Source organism: Geotrypetes seraphini, chromosome 1 (genome assembly GCF_902459505.1).
Source record: "Geotrypetes seraphini chromosome 1, aGeoSer1.1, whole genome shotgun sequence".
NCBI lineage: Eukaryota > Metazoa > Chordata > Amphibia > Gymnophiona > Dermophiidae > Geotrypetes > Geotrypetes seraphini.
Window position 1 is genome coordinate 469,835,741 of NC_047084.1, and position 16,905 is coordinate 469,852,645.

Below are 16,905 nucleotides of genomic sequence, written 5' to 3' on the forward strand. Positions count from 1 at the left end.
ATTTAGTGGTGACACCAGGAAGTATTTCTTCACAGAAAGGGTAGTAGATCACTGGAACAGACTTCCGGTGCAGGTGATCAAGGCCACCAGCGTGCTCGACTTCAAGAATAAATGGGATATCCACGTGGGATCCCTACGAGGGTCGAGTTAAGGAACTAGGTCATTAGCATTCAGACTTAATGGGGTGGGTCAATAGAGTGGGCAGACTTGATGGGCTGTGGCCCTTTTCTGCCGTCATCTTTCTATGTTTCTTTCTTTCTATGTTTCTAGCCCCCCTCCACCCCCATGCTAGTTTGGGGCGAAGAGACCAATAAAGAAGTAGAGGCAGAGGAGATAGAAAGGAAGAGATGGATGCGGGGGAGGAGAGGAAGGTTAAAAAAAGATATATGTACAAGGGTGTGGCCAGGGTCCACTCAAGTTAAATCTGGACCCACCCAAACTGGCAGGTCAGCCTACGTCCCTGAATGTACATATGTAAAAAGGAGACCAAGAGTATACCAGAACTGCATTCTGAACAGTCATGCCCATAGTTTCAATCAGTGATAGGAAACTACAATCAAAGGAATCAAGGATACAAAACTTGAAGGAAATATAAAAGGTTTCCTACCCTGGCATCGTTATCTGCAGCATCTTCATTCACACGGATATCTTCACTACGTTCACCCTGAAATTAACAGTTCCTATGCATGAATTGTTTGTTTTGTTCCCTGTAACTAGGAGTTTCTGTAACAGTATACAGGAATAACTTAAAAGTATCCAAGGCTGGCCCAAAAGCAGTGTTCAGAAAATTATTCTTCAATCTCAGTTAATATCAGATTTAACAGAAATCCAGATACACAGAGCATCTAGCTCCCACAGATTTATTTGTTAAAGAAATAACTTTTTTTTTAAAAAAGCTTTAATGCGATAAGTTTTAAAAGCAAAATTTGTATTTTCACTTTTTGTTAGAACAGGCAATACAGTCTCCGTGGAAACTAGCCACCATATTACAAGATTTTAAGACTAAGAAAAACCAAAACCTGAGCATGATACACAATATAGAATGGGTTCTATAAATAGCGCCTAAAAAACAACAGTGATGAGTGCCAACAGCCAAACGGTGGTCAAAGTTAGTTGCCATTGATTGAATAGCATTTAGCGTTGGGAATCATGCTTAACTCTGATGTGGCCATTTGCATCAATTGAAAGAGATGTAAATCCTCACCCCCTGGTCCACCCACAACCCTCCCATGGCCAAACCCCCTCTTTGAAATGGCACATAAATTTTACTTAAATCTAACTAGCACCCATAATGGCTTAAGATTCCAACTATCAGCACTAATTGGCTTTTTCAATTAGGCCCTCTTTTACTAAGGGCTCCTTTTACGAAGGCACGTGAGGGCCTTAACGCACAGAATAGCGCGTGCTAGCCGCTACCGCCTCCTCTTGAGCAGGCGGTAGTATTTCGGCTAGCGCGCCCCCATCCCCATGAGTTTTGTCGCTGTTTCTGTCTCTGCCCCCATTCCTGTAGGCTCTGCCTTAAACGCACAAGCCTCAAACACTTCTGATTTTAAAGTGTATGAGGCGTGTGCAGATGAGGGCGGAGCTTGCAGGAACTGGACAGATAAGCAAAGAACTCACGGAGATGGGACGGGAAAATGAGTTCCCACAGAGACAGGGAAAAATTTGTCCCCGGGTCATTCTTTAGTAGAAACCTCTACCGTGGCTTAGTATGTGTGTGTGTGTGTGTGGGGGGGGGGGTTACATTGCATGCCCATTAATCAGTGGTGACTGCTTTTTTTTTTTTTATGGACTGTTGACATCTAGTCTGGGTTTTTTAACCAGCATACTGTATACCATGGCAAACTAGTATACCTTCAGGCCTGATGTGTATGCCATGGAAAAACAATCGCTATAAAAAGAAAAAACTCTCCAATAACAAACTCTAATTCAGCACTCTGACACAGTAGATTATGTAAGGGAGCCCTCAATTATTAATATAAATACCCACCTTTCAATGGTATAGCTTTCATGGGTAGTACGCTCAGAATTATGCCCAATGTTTACTCAGGGTTCAAGAGCTTCCACTTAACATTCCTAGACGTCTCTCATTTTATAAACACATGTGAAGAATTTCAACTTTCCAAAAATGTCCCAACATAAGAGTGACAAATATAAATATATTAAGAGCTCATCTAAAGTCACTTATCCTGCTCCGGAGCCTGTAAAACAAAAAAAAACCCAACACATTGACGCTGTTCATATTCAAACTGCTGCTTCTGCCACAGAATCTCTCTTGCAGCGCTGGCCAAACAGTGCTCTAGGTCTGAACTAGGTGCCCCCATTTCAAAACGTCTTCAGGAGCCTTCCACTTGCAGTATGGGCAGAAAATTATACACTGCAAGGAGCAAGCAGATGGACAGCGATTGTGTTATTTCTCTGCTTTCAGAGCAAGGTTAGAGTTATGGCGAAACCGTCATCTTCAGTCCGTGCTAATGTTCAGACCAGCACATGGCTTCTCAGCTTCTCACAGTAACACCACTGGTAGCACTTCCATGTGCAAGAGCTCCTTTCAGAGCCCAGGTAACCTTCCTAGTGCACTGGTGACCTTATTTTAAATAGGCTATTGTCTAATACCATTTTATTGCACTTTTTTTTACAAACCTTATCAACCATGGACTCCTGAAGAAGGCGTGTGCTCCGAAACACGGACCGTGTCGGGTCTCTTGGTTTGTAATAAGGTGGTAACATTTAACTGCATTAAATATTTGGTATAATAAACATAGCCTGCATCTTGTACATACTAGTCTGCAGTTTTCTTTTTGCTTCTCGCTTGCCACTTTTGCACTGCAGATCTTGTTGGACTTCTTTTGCTGTTAGCCTTCCTAGTACAACATGAGCCCCAGAAGATGAGGCATGGATGGCGGCCAGGACCAGTTTAGTGCAGTACACACAGTCTACATCAGGGCCTCCTCTATACTCTTCTGGGAGTCCTCTTGAGCTCTGGCAGGGATTTCAGTTCTTCCTTAGTCCATCATTTGGCCATATGAATCTTCTCCCATCTCCACACTACCTTCCATGGAGGCTGGTGTTCCATTCGACTCATTTTTAAAAAATGTAGATATGCCCTGGGCTTGTAAAGGTCAGAAACACTAGACTTAAGCATCATCTCCTAATTCTTGTCGGGATGTTTTAATAATAATAATACACTGTTTTAAGTTTTCTGCAGCATCTGAGGGAAACATAACACTGAAGGGGCAATTTTCAAAAGACATGATACATTCACTAGCAGCTAGTGGATACTTATTGCTTAAATACCTAGGCTAATATTAAAAACAGTCCCCCAATATTCAGTGGGACTTAGCCAGCTGAGAATGGCTCCCAGCCAAATGCAAATATTCAGTGGGAGATAGCCAATACGCTTTTGGTATTGACAAGAATTTTTTTTTTTTCTTCATTTGATTTGATATCATGTACACAATTGAATTTGAGCGGACCAAAATTGCTACTGTAACCATACCTTGCAAAGGGCAAGTAAGGCCTTCTGAAGAGAACCAGATGTATCAGAAGCAATGTCTTTTTCCAGATCCTTTTTGAACTCTGCAATAAAGAGATCACCATTTAAACATGTTCACTATATTCTATTTCTAAAACAGTTTTCCGTAACATGTAGAAGGGTTTGTTTTTGGGTTTTTTTTTGTAAATCTCCCTATTAGTTTTCAATTATTAACAGTGAATTATACTGTGAATTTAAACATAAACGAATCAAACAAAAGCACTTTAAATATACAAATAATTAAACAGCAAACATTTTCACCCCCCCCCTTAACTAATGAAAATAAAACTACATGTATAATTTCAATAAAATAGATATAATGAATAATAATTATAATGTTTTCCCATTTCCCTCCCTCCCACCCTGGATATGTAAGGAGGACAAATAAGAAGAAAAGGTACATGACAACTATTGTGACTCATGTAGAAGTTTGGAAAAACAAAATTTTTTGAATGCTGGACATGTTGGGTAACAAAATGATCCAGTTCAAGCAATATTTGTATCAGGTGTAAAAAGACGTCGAAAGTAATTCTATAAAGAGTACCTAAATATAGGCACCAATGGAGCCTTTAATTTATAAAATAGGCACATTTACTATGGGTGAATAATGTCACAAATTGGCTTCTACATATGTTTGTACTAGACACTGTTCTAGCACATAACAGCAAAGGGACTGTACCACTGTGTAAAGCACGGGTGTCTCATGGGCGTTTCACCTAGCAAGATGCAGTTAGGTGGCACAGCTTCCTCCAGGCCAATGGAAGACATAAGCTGGCGCACCAAAGCAGCTTTGTGCTACTATTCTGTAATAAGTTAGGCGCCTTAATGCCATTGTAGAATTGACACTATGCACGCTTCAGTTGCCACCTTAAAAAATTGCCCCCAACATATAGAAAGTTAGATAGCAATACAAATGACAGCTGTGTTCTGTACTCAAGTCAGGGAACAAGCAAAGATGGAACATAAAGATAAATAAGAGAGAGTAACAGGAGTGACTAATTTAAAGAAACTAACAGTAAGGGACTAATTTAAAGAAAGTTGCATGAGAAGTCAGAAAGGTGCATGAATATAATCTTAGCTAGGAAAGGAGTGGGTAAGCAAATCCTGCTTTAATATGTTTAGCCAGTGTCACGCCTTGTATGTGTACATGTGACTAGCGAGTTATTTACTTCTTAAAGTGCTTTGTGGTATCACTGATCTTTTTTTTTTAAAAAAACACATTTTGGGAGGGAGCATACCGTGGTCAGAGTGTTGTGCCACTCTTGTGTTATCCAGCTAGTGTGTTCTGATTAGCACACACTAAGGGGGAATTCATTAAGGTGCACTAGCCAATAGGAATATATTTATTTAAAATATTTATATCCTACATATCCAAAAATCTTTGTGGGTTATAGAAAAAAACAAAAACAAACATAATATAAATAAACATACACACCCTAGCATTAAAATACTAAACACAGCACACTTACCCTCTCCTCCCCCCTTTCACAAAATTGTGCAAGAGGTTTATAGCGCAGGCCGGTACGCTGAATGCTCTGCGCTGCTCCAATGGTAATAGAGTTCCTATGAGCGTTGGAGCAGCACAGAGCATTCAGCACGCCAGCCGACGCTAAAACCCTCTTGCATGGTTTTGTAAAAGGGGGAGGGGGTTAAACTTTCTCAAAATACGCATACTTACATGCTAAAAAAAAAAAAAACCAAACCTAAATAATAATCTAATTCTTCAAAACATAAATAAAAACAATAATGTAAAAAAACCCATCGCAGATCTTAAAAAAACCTTCTGCAAGAAGTAAACTTTCAAACATTTACAGAAAAGTAAAAAAAGAAGAAATTTGACGAACATAATATAATGGGTGTCTTTGCATATAGCATGTGCTAACGCAGTTAATGACACTTAATGAATTCCCCCCTAATTGGCTAATGCTCAATTAACGCGGGAGCACTTAGGCCCTGGTTTTGTATAGGACGCCCAGGAGAGGTGTCCTATTCAGAATCGGGCCTACACTAAACCCCGATTCTGTAACCGGTGTCCATGTTACAGACGCAGGTTAGAGAATCGGGTTAGATTAGACACGGCCCGCTACACTTATCGCAGCAAGGGATCTCTCTGCCGCTATAAGTATAGCAGGCCGCAGCCGCCTGTCCAATTGCCAGCAGGAGGGTGCCCAAACCCTCCTGCCAGAAGATGCCCCCCCCGACACTACCGACCGCCCCCCCCACCCCCGACACTACCGATCGCTGGCAGGAGGGTGCCCAAACCCTCCTGCCACAAGATGCCCCCCCCGACACTACCGATCGCTGGCAGGAGGGTGCCCAATCCCTCCTGCCCGAAGACGCACCCCCTCCGCATCCTCCCCCCCGCGCTAACAGCCCCCAAACCTCCACCCTACCAAACTAACCTTTTCTTTTCGCCAGACGGGTCTTGCCCGTCCAGCCGGCAGGCCCGCCTCGTCGAAATGAGGCGGGCCCGCCCCTTCCCGCCGAAGCCTAAGGCCTGATTGGCCCAGGCTCTAGAAGCCTGGACCAATCAGGCCTAAGGCATAGTGGGTCCGCCCATCCCCACTAAGTCTAAGGCCTGATTGGCCCAGGCGCCTAGAGCATATAGCATATGTCTATATGTCTAAATTGCAGTGTTCTAGTCCAGTGTGACATAAGAGGGAAATCACTGGTGGGCCAGTCTATAAGGAATGTTGTCTGTGTTCCAATTCTTTTATGCCACTGTGACCTGGGTTTGAGGTTAGGCCTGTGTACAAACAGTCAGACACAAGCACCAAAGGTAAAGAAAACTCTTTATTAACTCAAAAATCCTGGGTCCTATTACTTCACTGGACCAGGCGTTCAAGGAACAGTCTCTTGGTTCACTAAACAAAAAGTCCTTAGATGGGTCTGGAGCTGGTACTGCCATGCCTCAAACACAGACTGCAAAAAGTCTTCCTTAGTGAAGTCTGGTCCTAGCCAGACCTTAGAACAGGGCTCTCATGTAGTTAGCACAAGAGGTTGGCTTACCTCAGCCAAGCAGAATATCTGGAAGCAGTGGCGTACCTAGGGGGGGGCGGGGGGGGGAGGGCCGCCCCGGGTACCAGCCCTGAGGGGGTGTTCCCGGCCTTGCCGCTCAGTCCCCCCCCACGCCCGAAGGACCGCTCGCCCCACTGACCTTCCAGCACACCTATGAAGCAGCCCGCAGCAGGATCGCGACGTCAGCAATCCCTCAGCTGCTTGGGCGCTGCTTCCTGCGCCGCGGTCCCGTCCCTCCTCTGACGTCAGAGGAGGGGGCGGGACCGCGGCGCCGGAAGCAGCGCCCAAGCAGCTGAGGGATTGCTGACGTCGCGATCCTGCTGCGGGCTGCTTCATAGGTGTGCTGGAAGGTCAGTGGGGCGAGCGGTCCTTCGGGCGTGGGGGGGGGCAGTAGCTTAAGGTAGCCCGGCGCAGGAAGCAGCTCCTAAGCAGCGCAAAGATAGCTGACGTCGCGATCCTGCTGCGGCTGCTTCATAGGTAGTGCGGGGAGGCCAGGGGGGCGAATGGTCCTTCGGGGTGGGTCGGGGCATCAGGCCTTCAGGGTGGGGCGGGCGGGCGGGCAGGCAGACTTTCAAGGGGGAGGGGGGTGACAGGCAGGCAGGCCTTCAAGGGGGGGTGCAGGTCTTCGGGGGGGGGGGGGTGCAGACCTTCAAGGGGGTGCAGGCCTTCAAGGGGGGGACAGGCAGGCAGGCCTTCAAGGGGGGGACAGGCCTACAAGGGGGGGGGGACAGGCCTACTAGGGGGTGCAGGCCTACAAGGGGGGGGGGACAGGCCTTCAAGGGGGGACAGGCCTTCAGGGGGGGTGCATGCCTTCAGGGGGGGTGCCGACCTTCAAGGGGGTGCAGGCCTTCAAGGGGGGGGACAGGCAGGCAGGCCTTCAAGGGGGGGGACAGGCCTTCGGGGGGGTGCAGGCCTTCGGGGGGGGGTGCAGACCTTCAAGGGGGTGCAGGCCTTCAAGGGGGGGGACAGGCAGGCAGGCCTTCAAGGGGGGGACAGGCCTACAAGGGGGTGGGACAGGCCTTCAAGGGGGTGCAGGCCTTTGGGAGGGTGCCAACCTTCAAGGGGGGGTGCAGGCCTTCAAGGGGGGGACAGGCCTACAAGGGGGTGGGACAGGCCTTCAAGGGGGTGCAGGCCTTTGGGGGGGTGCCAACCTTCAAGGGGGGGGACAGGCCTTCAAGGGGGGACAAGCAGGCAGGCCTTCAAGGGGGGGGACAGGCCTACAAGGGGGTGGGACAGGCAGACCTTTAAGGGGGGACAGGCCTACAAGGGGGTGGGACAGGCAGACCTTTAAGGGGGGATAGGCCTTCAAGGGGGGACAAGCAGGCAGGCCTTCAAGGGGGGGTCAGGCCTTCAAGGGGGGGGGACAGGCCTTCGGGGGTGCAGGCCTTCGGGGTGGGTGCAGGCCTTCGGGGTGGGTGCAGGCATTCGGGGTGGGTGCAGGCCTTCGGGATGGGTGGCCTTCAGGGGGGGACAGACCTTCGGGTGGGGGGTACAATCCTTCGGGGAGGGTGCAGGCCTTCAGGGGTGGGGTTTAGGCGTTCAGAGGGGGACAGACCTTCGGGTGGGAGGTAAAGTCCTTCGGGGGGTGCAGGTCTTCAGGGGTGGGGTGTAGCCCTTCTGAGGGGGGACAGACCTTCGGGGGAGGGGGGTCCTGGTGTAAAAGTACACAGAGGGAGAGAGGGAAGGGGGGGTTCAAAGATACGTGCATATGCCAGACTTTGGGGGTTAGAAATAATGGGTCTAAAAACAGAGGAGTGGGAGAGAGATGGTGCATAATGGGATTTAGGGAGGGAAGGAACAGAAAGGGAGAGAACTTGGAAACAGGGGATGGTGTGGAGGGGGGATAGAGATACTGGATAGGAGGATAGTTGGGAACAGAAAGGGAGAGATGGTGGATCCTGGGGTGGTGGGGAGTTGAGAAAAGGTGAATCTGTGGATGGAGACAAAAAAAAGGAAAGATGCCAGATCTCCGGGAGAGGGAAGGGAAACGGAAGGGGAGAACAGAGATGGCAGACGGATGGTTAGCACGGAGAAAGGAGACCCTGGCAAGCAAGACAACAAGAGCCTGGGACCAACAAGATTTGAATATTGATCAGAGAACAAAAGGTAGAAAAAATAATTTTATTTTCTGTTTTGTGATTACAATATGTTAGATTTGAAAAGTGTACATGAGACAGCTTGAAATGGGAACTTTTCTATTTTTGTGAATGGCAAGGCTGAGTTCAGTTAAAATATATGCTTTATAAGAAAATATAATAATGTGTTTTATAAAGTTTATAAGCATTGCTGGCATACTCGGTGAGGTGTTCCTAGTGTTGGTGGTGGTGGTAGCATGTCAGTGTGTTGAGAGGAAGAGGTAGTCTGGGAAATTCTGCTGAGCAAACTCTGGGCCCATTTCCACCCCCAGTTAGTCCACTCCACTCAACTGGTTCACACACTGAGTGGGTCTTTGGGTGTTATTTCTGGGTAGTTGTTTTAGAATCTCTTCCAGTGGTTTGTCAGTATCTCCTTCTGGTCCAAGGAAGGAAACTTTGTCAACCTTAGCATTGACCTTCAGAATATGTTTGTAACAGCGCTGCTTGTGTGGCATTAGGCTATGTAGTGATCGAAAGAAAAAAACAGACCTTTGCACATTTTTGCACTATATGGTGGGTGTATGAGGAGATTCATTTCCTGCACAGTTAAGTCCATGTGAAGACAAGGTCTCTGTTTGGAAGGAAAGATCTAAGCTTAAAAATGAAGTGGCCAGAAGTTATGTTAAAAGTAGATAGCGTAGCTGGTTTTAAGAAAGGTTTGGACAAATTCCTGGAGGAAAAGTCCATTGTCTGTTATTAAGACATGGGGGAAGCGTCTGCTTGCCCTGGATTGGTGCACTCAGCAGCAACAAATACTAGTTTTGGCTGGCTCTTTCCCCGCATTTCTCCTCTCTTCCCCACGATTTAATATCCAGTTCAGGCAGTAAGTAAATGCATCGGCAGGGGGGGTCTGGTAAGTCTTGGGGGCTGGGGATGGAAGGTGAGAATCAGTTCTGTAGGCTATCAGAAATTTGCTTAATTATCTACTCACACAGAAAAGCAGTAAAGTCAATAGGTTCTCTGAGTGGGAACAACCTGTTTGATCTTGCACTCTTGTGATTGACCAATTGTTTATCACTGTTTAATTTATCACATTGATTAATTTGAGCACACCTGAGGTGTCCTATGATGGTGTGCACTGCAGGCAGAGGAGCCTTATTGTGTAAAGCACTGGAGAATTCTCTCCTCTCGCTTACCTCTCACGCTGAGGACACCCTGCTTCAGTATAATCATTTATATGATTTATCTTATAAACATTATTACGTGGTCTTTTCCTCAAGTGCTGAGACATCAGGTTGTTCCCACTTGGAGAACCTATTGACTTTTACTGCTTTTCTGTGTGGCTTTAACATTTTTGCTATTCAGTATACCTAAACTATTATTCAGTAGAAAAAATTTGGTTTGTTCAATCAAATCCTGTGTGGACATTGGACTTCTATGAGTGAATGTTCTGCTTGATTGAACAAACTAAATTTTTTCTACTGAATAATAGTCTAGGTACAATGAAAGTAAATAGCAAAAATGTTTGAGTAGATAATTAAGGAAATCTTTTTCATATTGCTTGCTTATGGACTGGGAAAAAAGACTGTTCAAGCAAATGTCTCCAGAACTGCTTTAATGGAAAAATGTGATTTTTTTTTTTTTAAGTACTTTGTGAAATTTATTGTTGTTGTGAAATTTATTGTTATACTTTGTTTAAACTTAAAAAGCGGTGTCATTAACAGTGAATCTAATCGAAAAATCGATTCAACAGGGTGAATCGAATCGAATGAAATATTTTTCTCTGAATCGGGCAGCACTATTGGCTACCATGAGAATGGGCTACTGGGCATGATGGACCATTGGTGTGACCCAGTTAGGCTATTCTTATGTTATGTTCTCATCTGTAGGGGCCTTTGTTTTCACTTCTTATTTTAATGTATTTTTTTCCTGGGAACTTATCAGTGTTTTTTTATAATGGGAACAAAAATGGAAGAGAATTAATGTGTGTGGAATGGGGGGGTAACTAATTTCTTCAGCTAAATAATTCAATCCACTTCAAACAGACATAGGAGAACTCACGCACCATTCACACACCCTCCAACCAAAAACGTCAAAAGAAAAAAACTGTTCGACAACCTCCTAGCCATTCGAGCTGCAACACTTGACCCCCAACTCTACAACCTATTGACCTCGACCACAAACTACAAAACCTTAAAAAAAGAAATAAAAACCCTTCTATTCAAAAAACACATAAAACCAAACTAACATAATCAGAACTGTCCCAAGCATCACCTGCAACTACTCCATATGTACTTCTGATGTCATGACAATTCCGACATAATTTATGTTATGTTATGTTTGGAATAATGGTTACATAAATGAGGTTCAATAAAAGAAAATTTTCACTGCCTGTTTCTATTCTGACCATTTATTCCATTTCATGGTTATTGCAAAAAAAAAAAAAAAAAAAAAATTTTTCCATGAGGGGGGGGGGGGGGGTGGTCAAAAAATGATGGGCCCCGGGTGCCACATACCCTAGGTACGCCACTGTCTGGAAGCGATAGTCACGAAGTATGCTGGGGCCACTGCTTCCTCCTACTCTCCTGGGCCTCCTTAACCTAGCTCTGGCCCTATCTCTTATACTTCCTCGAAGCTGCTTTCCTGACTACTCCTTCTCATGTTACTTCTCCCTAAGGAGGAGCTTCCTATGTTAAGGTGGCTCTGACATTGTGAAGGAGTGTCCAGCAGAGGGAGTTGTAGTGTCCTATAGACCAGTGTTCTTCAACTGCCGGTGGGTGGACCGGTGCCAGTCTGCAGAAATTTCCTGCTGGTCCACAGGGCCAGCATGTGCATCGGGCCTGAAACAGTGTTCTTCAACCGCCAGTCTGCAGTACAATCGATGTGACGTTATCTTCAGGTTGGCTCCCTCTTCCTCACTGCCATAGTGCACAAAGCAGCGGGCTTCCATATGAGTTGCAGGATGCGCAAAGAGCCACTGCCCATGGCTTTGTGCACTGTGTCAGTGAGGAAGAGGGAGCCAGCCGGCAGATAACGCCTGGGGCAGCATAAAACGGCCAGGCGAGAGCAGGCCAGAAATTAAGGCACAGCATGGAGGGAGAGAGACAACAAAGGTAGGGGGAATGATTTTATTTTTAAATTTAGGGCTCCTTTTACGAAGGCACGTTAGTGCGTGCTAGTCCCTACCGCCTCCTCTTGCGCAGGCGGCAGTTTATCGGCTAGCGCGCGCTAATCCAGTGCATGCGCGTGCACTTAAAACGCTAGTGCACCTTCGTAAAAGGAGCCCTTAGTGATTTAATTGTGTCAATTGTGAGAATGTACATCTGCTGTCTGTATTTTGTACTGTTCAGGAAAAAATGCATTTGTTTCTATTTCTCTGGGGTTTGTACTGTATGCAGAGTCTTGAATCTTAGGGTTTCGTTTGTATATATTAGTACTTTTAGTTTTTGATCCTGTATTTGCTTAGGGGTTATCTGTGTTCTGGTAGGATTGAATGTTGAGACGCATACAGTGTGTTTTGTGTAGTTTAATTTTGTGGTTAATAAGATTATATTGTGTGTATAAATGAAAAGTGAATGGAAAAAATAGTGTTACAATTAGTACTATTATGGGAGCGGGATATGGGGCGGAGATTGGGCAGAGATGGGTGGGGTCTGGCCTACAACTTAGTCCAGTGTTCTTCAACCGCCAGGCCGCGGACTGGTGCCGGTCCACAAAATAATTCTTTTATTTCTGCCAATCCATAGGTGTTGCCCACCCCTGTGCTAGTTTATTATTTGTCATATTTAAACTTGACACACTCACTTCTATACTTCTACAATTATTTAAAGTCAAAAGAGTATTGGTAATAATCACATATAACATATGTTAGTGATAAAAATTAATAAAGAATTAAATAACAACTCTATAGACTCCCTTACAGCCATGCTCTGCAGTGTATGCCTTTGCCTCTGTGATATTTTAAAGACTTTTGTCAAATTTTCCACACCATTTTGGACAGCTACATTCTTAGGGTGTACGTTGATTGGGGCTCTATTTACTGAGCTGCACTAAAGAGTGGCCTTTGCAAGCTCTCACACGTTACATTTTCTGAATTAATGGCCATGCACTAATGTTCAGAATCCAAGATGGAAAAAAAAACAAAAAAAAACTTCAATTTGGGGTACAAACCCCTAAAAGGCGTTTTTTATAGAATCAATCATTGCACCATTTTGAGTAAAAAGGTAATAGAGAGTGCTTGTTGAGAAACACTCGAGTTAAATGTCCTTAAATGTCCAATAAAGTGATTATTCTCCAACTACTATATGAATTCTATGAGTTTAAGTTCAAAAAATAATGAGAACTTATCTAAGTGGGTTCAGATAGCGTTGACCCGGCGAGGTTCTCCGGGTCAACGCCGGGTCAACGCTATCTGAACCCACTTAGATAAGTTCTCATTATTTTTTGAACTTAAACTCATAGAATTCATATAGTAGTTGGAGAATAATCACTTTATTGGACATTTAAGGACATTTAACTCGAGTGTTTCTCAACAAGCACTCTCTATTACCTTTTTACTCAAAATGGTGCAATGATTGATTCTATAAAAAACGCCTTTTAGGGGTTTGTACCCCAAATTGAAGTTTTTTTTTTCCATCTTGGATTCTGAGCACCTTTACTCGTTTAAAAAGGTATTCTAAGTAGCTTGTTCCTTTATTAGTTGTTTGCCTATTCAGACATTTTGGGAACAAACCTCTTTTTGAAATTTTTCCCAGTTGTATATATTGGGCATGCACTAATGTTGTCATTAGCACAAGGCCATTAACAAAAACTAGTGCATGAGCATTTATCAGCACTTATTTTGTAGGCAGTAAAGTCTTATGTACTAATTCTGCGCTAATCAGTTGTAATGCAAATGCACTAATTGATTAGGATAAAAATGTCCATTCTTTGATACGGTAACTGAGTTCAAAGAAGCGTGGGATGAACACAGAAAATCTAGAATCAGAAAATAATATTAAATATTGAACTAAGGCCAGTACTGGGCAGACTTGCACAGTCTGTATATGGCCGTTTGGGGGAGGATGGGCTGGGGAGGCCTTCAATGGCTGGGAGGGTGTAGATGGGCTGGAGTAGGTTTTGACAGATTTCGGCAGTTGGAACCCAAGCACAGTACTGGGTAGAGCTTTGGATTCTTGCCCAGAAATAGCTAAGAAGAAAAAATTAAAAAAATTTAAATTGAATCAGGTTGGGCAGACTAGATGGATCATTCGGGTCTTTATCTGCTGTCATCTACTATGTTACTATGTTAATTAATGTGCGTTAGATCAATTCAGTGCACCTTAGAAATTCCCTTTTTAAAGAGATGTGTCAAACCAACAGAAAAAATGCTATGAAACTGGGAAAAATTTAAGAAAAACCAAATACAAACAAAATGATTCTTTCCAGCAAAGATCCCTATGAGCTAGGTCACTGGTCAGTTACCTGGGAAATATACAGCCAATACAGCTTTTCCCAAAGGCCCTGATTGGTTCACACGCCTAAGGCCCCTTCCAAGGGGTAGGGTCTTAGGCGTCTGAATTAATCAGGCCTTAGGAACCTCCCTATGTATCCAGGATACTGAGAGAAGAGCCTAAAGCCTTGATTGGTCAAGCCCCTCCCCATGTATAACATGATGCACCGGGAAGGGGAAGGCCCATCATTTAGACAAAGAAGCCTGAAGCAGGAGCTCCTCTGTGCAAATCATTTGCATGCAAATTTGATAGTGCATCGATCGCTGTTGGAGAATCGGACAGAGAATTGGCTGACAGTGATCGAGTCAGTATCTTTAGTGCATCTAGCCCTTTGGGTCTAAGCATTAACTTACCTTCCTTGTAAACCTTCTTAATCTCTTTGATCTCGTTGTTACTGCTTGATACCAGAATCTCAATCAGAGCTTCTTCGTCAGTTCCAAGACCCTATGGAAGGAGGTACGGTTAATCTGTTCTGTAATTTAATAGCCTACAACTAAAACATGAGATGGTAAAAAAAAACCAAAAAAACAAAGAAAGGTATCTGAAGGAAAAAGTATGTGTCACTTGTGCATGACCTGTTAAGTTCAGGGGTGGGTAACAATCCAGTCGAGTTTTCAAGATTTCCCCAATGAATATGCATTGAAAGCAGTGCATGCAAATGGATCTCATACATATTCATTGGAAAATTCTTGAAAACCCAACTGGATTCCGGCTCTCGAGGACCGGAGTTGCCCACCCCTGTGCTAGTTTATTATTTGACATATTTAAACCTGACACACTCACTTCTATACTTCTACAATTATTTAAAGTCAAAAGAGTATTGGTAATAATCACATATAACATATGTTAATAACAACTGAAATTAATGTTAAACAGTGTTGCAAGCTACCAGTATATAAATAATACGGAGGAAAAATCCTCAGACCCCCCCACCTCCATACTATAGAGACCATGTGCTAGACATTATGAGGTAGAAACACCTCATTGGGATTAAAAAACCCTACAATATTCAAATCACATTGGTGGCTCTGCACAATGCAGAATCACATTAATCTAGTAAGGAGAAAAATAACACTCATTTGTGTAAAGGATCCGTTCTATTTTAACACACCCTGAAGTAGCTGCCGAGGCAAAACGCTGGCCATCATCAGTGTTGTGATGGAATGGATTCTGCACAAGACATAGTATCGTGTTTCTCCTGATGGTGGTATAATAGAACAGATCGTTTACATAGATGAGTGTTAAATTTTTCTCCTTACTATATTAATGTGTTTTGGCATTGCATGGAACCACCAAGGTGATTTGAATACTGGAGTTTTTTTTATGCCGATGAGGTGTTTACGCCCCATAATGTTTAGCACCCGGTCTCTGTACGGTGAGGCTTTTTCTTCCAGATTATTTACACACTGGTGACTCAGGGTTGCGACACTGTTAACATTAATTTGATAACACAGTTGTTATATGTGATTCTTTACTAATGCTCTTTTGATTTTAAATACACTCCTCCCTCCTTATTTGCGGTTTCGGCACCTGCGGTTTTGACTACTTGCGGTTTTTGGTGCCGCCCCCCCCCCCCCCCCCACTAGTGAATCGACCTTACCTGGTGGGCTAGCGGTGACACGGGACAGGAGCAATCTTCCTACACTCCTGCCCTGTGCAGAACTGTCATCAAAAATGGCTGCTGTGAGTTCCCATGGTCTCACAAGACTACAACGGGAACTCATGGCAGCTATTTTCGATGACGGCTCTGCACGGGGCAGGAGTGTAAGAAGATTGCTCCTGCCCAGCATCACCGCTAGACCACCAGGTAAAGTCCGGGATGTAGGAGGGAAGTGGCCCAAAAGTTATTCGCAAATTTTCCATATTCACGGGCCGGCTCTGCCCCTAACCCCCACGAATACAGAGGGAGGAGTGTAACAGTAAGTGTCGTTGAGTATACACATTATTTTCTACTCTCTTGAGTTTTGTTATACTCACTTCTATACCATAACACAATAAAAAAGGACTCAGGCCTTATCAAAGAACCATGTTTATGGTAACAGGCAAAAAAATTCAGTCAGTCTCCATTTTTTTTATTACACAATTCCATCTGGAAGAATTGTATACCTTTGTGGCCCACTTGAGCTCATTGGCAGCAAACTGGGCTGGCGTCATCATCAAACCCACAACGACTTCTTCCAGATGACTGGAGAGTTTCTTTTTTAGAGCATCAACCAGACACTGTAACAAAATAGAACAGGAGATACACATGGATCATGTTAAAGGCAGAGCTGTGGAGTTGGAAGCAATTTTGGGTGGAGTTGAAGTCGGAGTTGGCAAAAATGTACCAACTCCACTCTAGTTTCAAAATAAAAAAATATTGTAAATGTATTGTTTTGTACTTATATATACATATTTGTTTCTTTGATCTAAACCATTGGTAAATGATAAGCTACATTTACAAGTACTTTAGATCCAGAATAAAAAATTTAGGAGCCAGTATTCAAAGCAATTTAACTGGCCGTTGACCAGTTATATTGCTTGGTCGGAGCTAGCCATTAATTTTCAGTGGCACTTAACTGACTAACTCCCTATTTTACTAAGCCGCGATAGAGGTTTTTTTTACTGCAGCCCATGGCACTAAATGCTCCGTCGCTGCTTTGACACTCATAGAATTCCTATGAGTTTTGGAACAGCATTGGAGCACTTAGCATCCCAAGCTGCGGTAAAAACCTCCATTGCGGCTTAGTAAAAGAGAACCTAAGTCATAGGTGCCTGCTCTTTGTGTGCTGTGGGTGCCTAAGCA

General features: G+C 44.1%; 1 protein-coding gene across 1 annotated transcript in view; it reads right to left on the reverse strand.

Moving 5' to 3' along the window:
* Window positions 1–16,905, reverse strand: part of LOC117350295 (annexin A1-like) — a 105,827-nt gene that overhangs the window by 33,297 nt on the left and 55,625 nt on the right. Inside the window, exons 5-8 of the mRNA XM_033924533.1 lie at window positions 16,227–16,340; window positions 14,474–14,564; window positions 3,500–3,579; window positions 608–664 (exon numbers count right to left, since the gene is read on the reverse strand). Coding sequence (XP_033780424.1) covers window positions 608–664; window positions 3,500–3,579; window positions 14,474–14,564; window positions 16,227–16,340 — 342 coding nt within the window. The remainder of the gene's footprint in view (window positions 1–607; window positions 665–3,499; window positions 3,580–14,473; window positions 14,565–16,226; window positions 16,341–16,905) is intronic.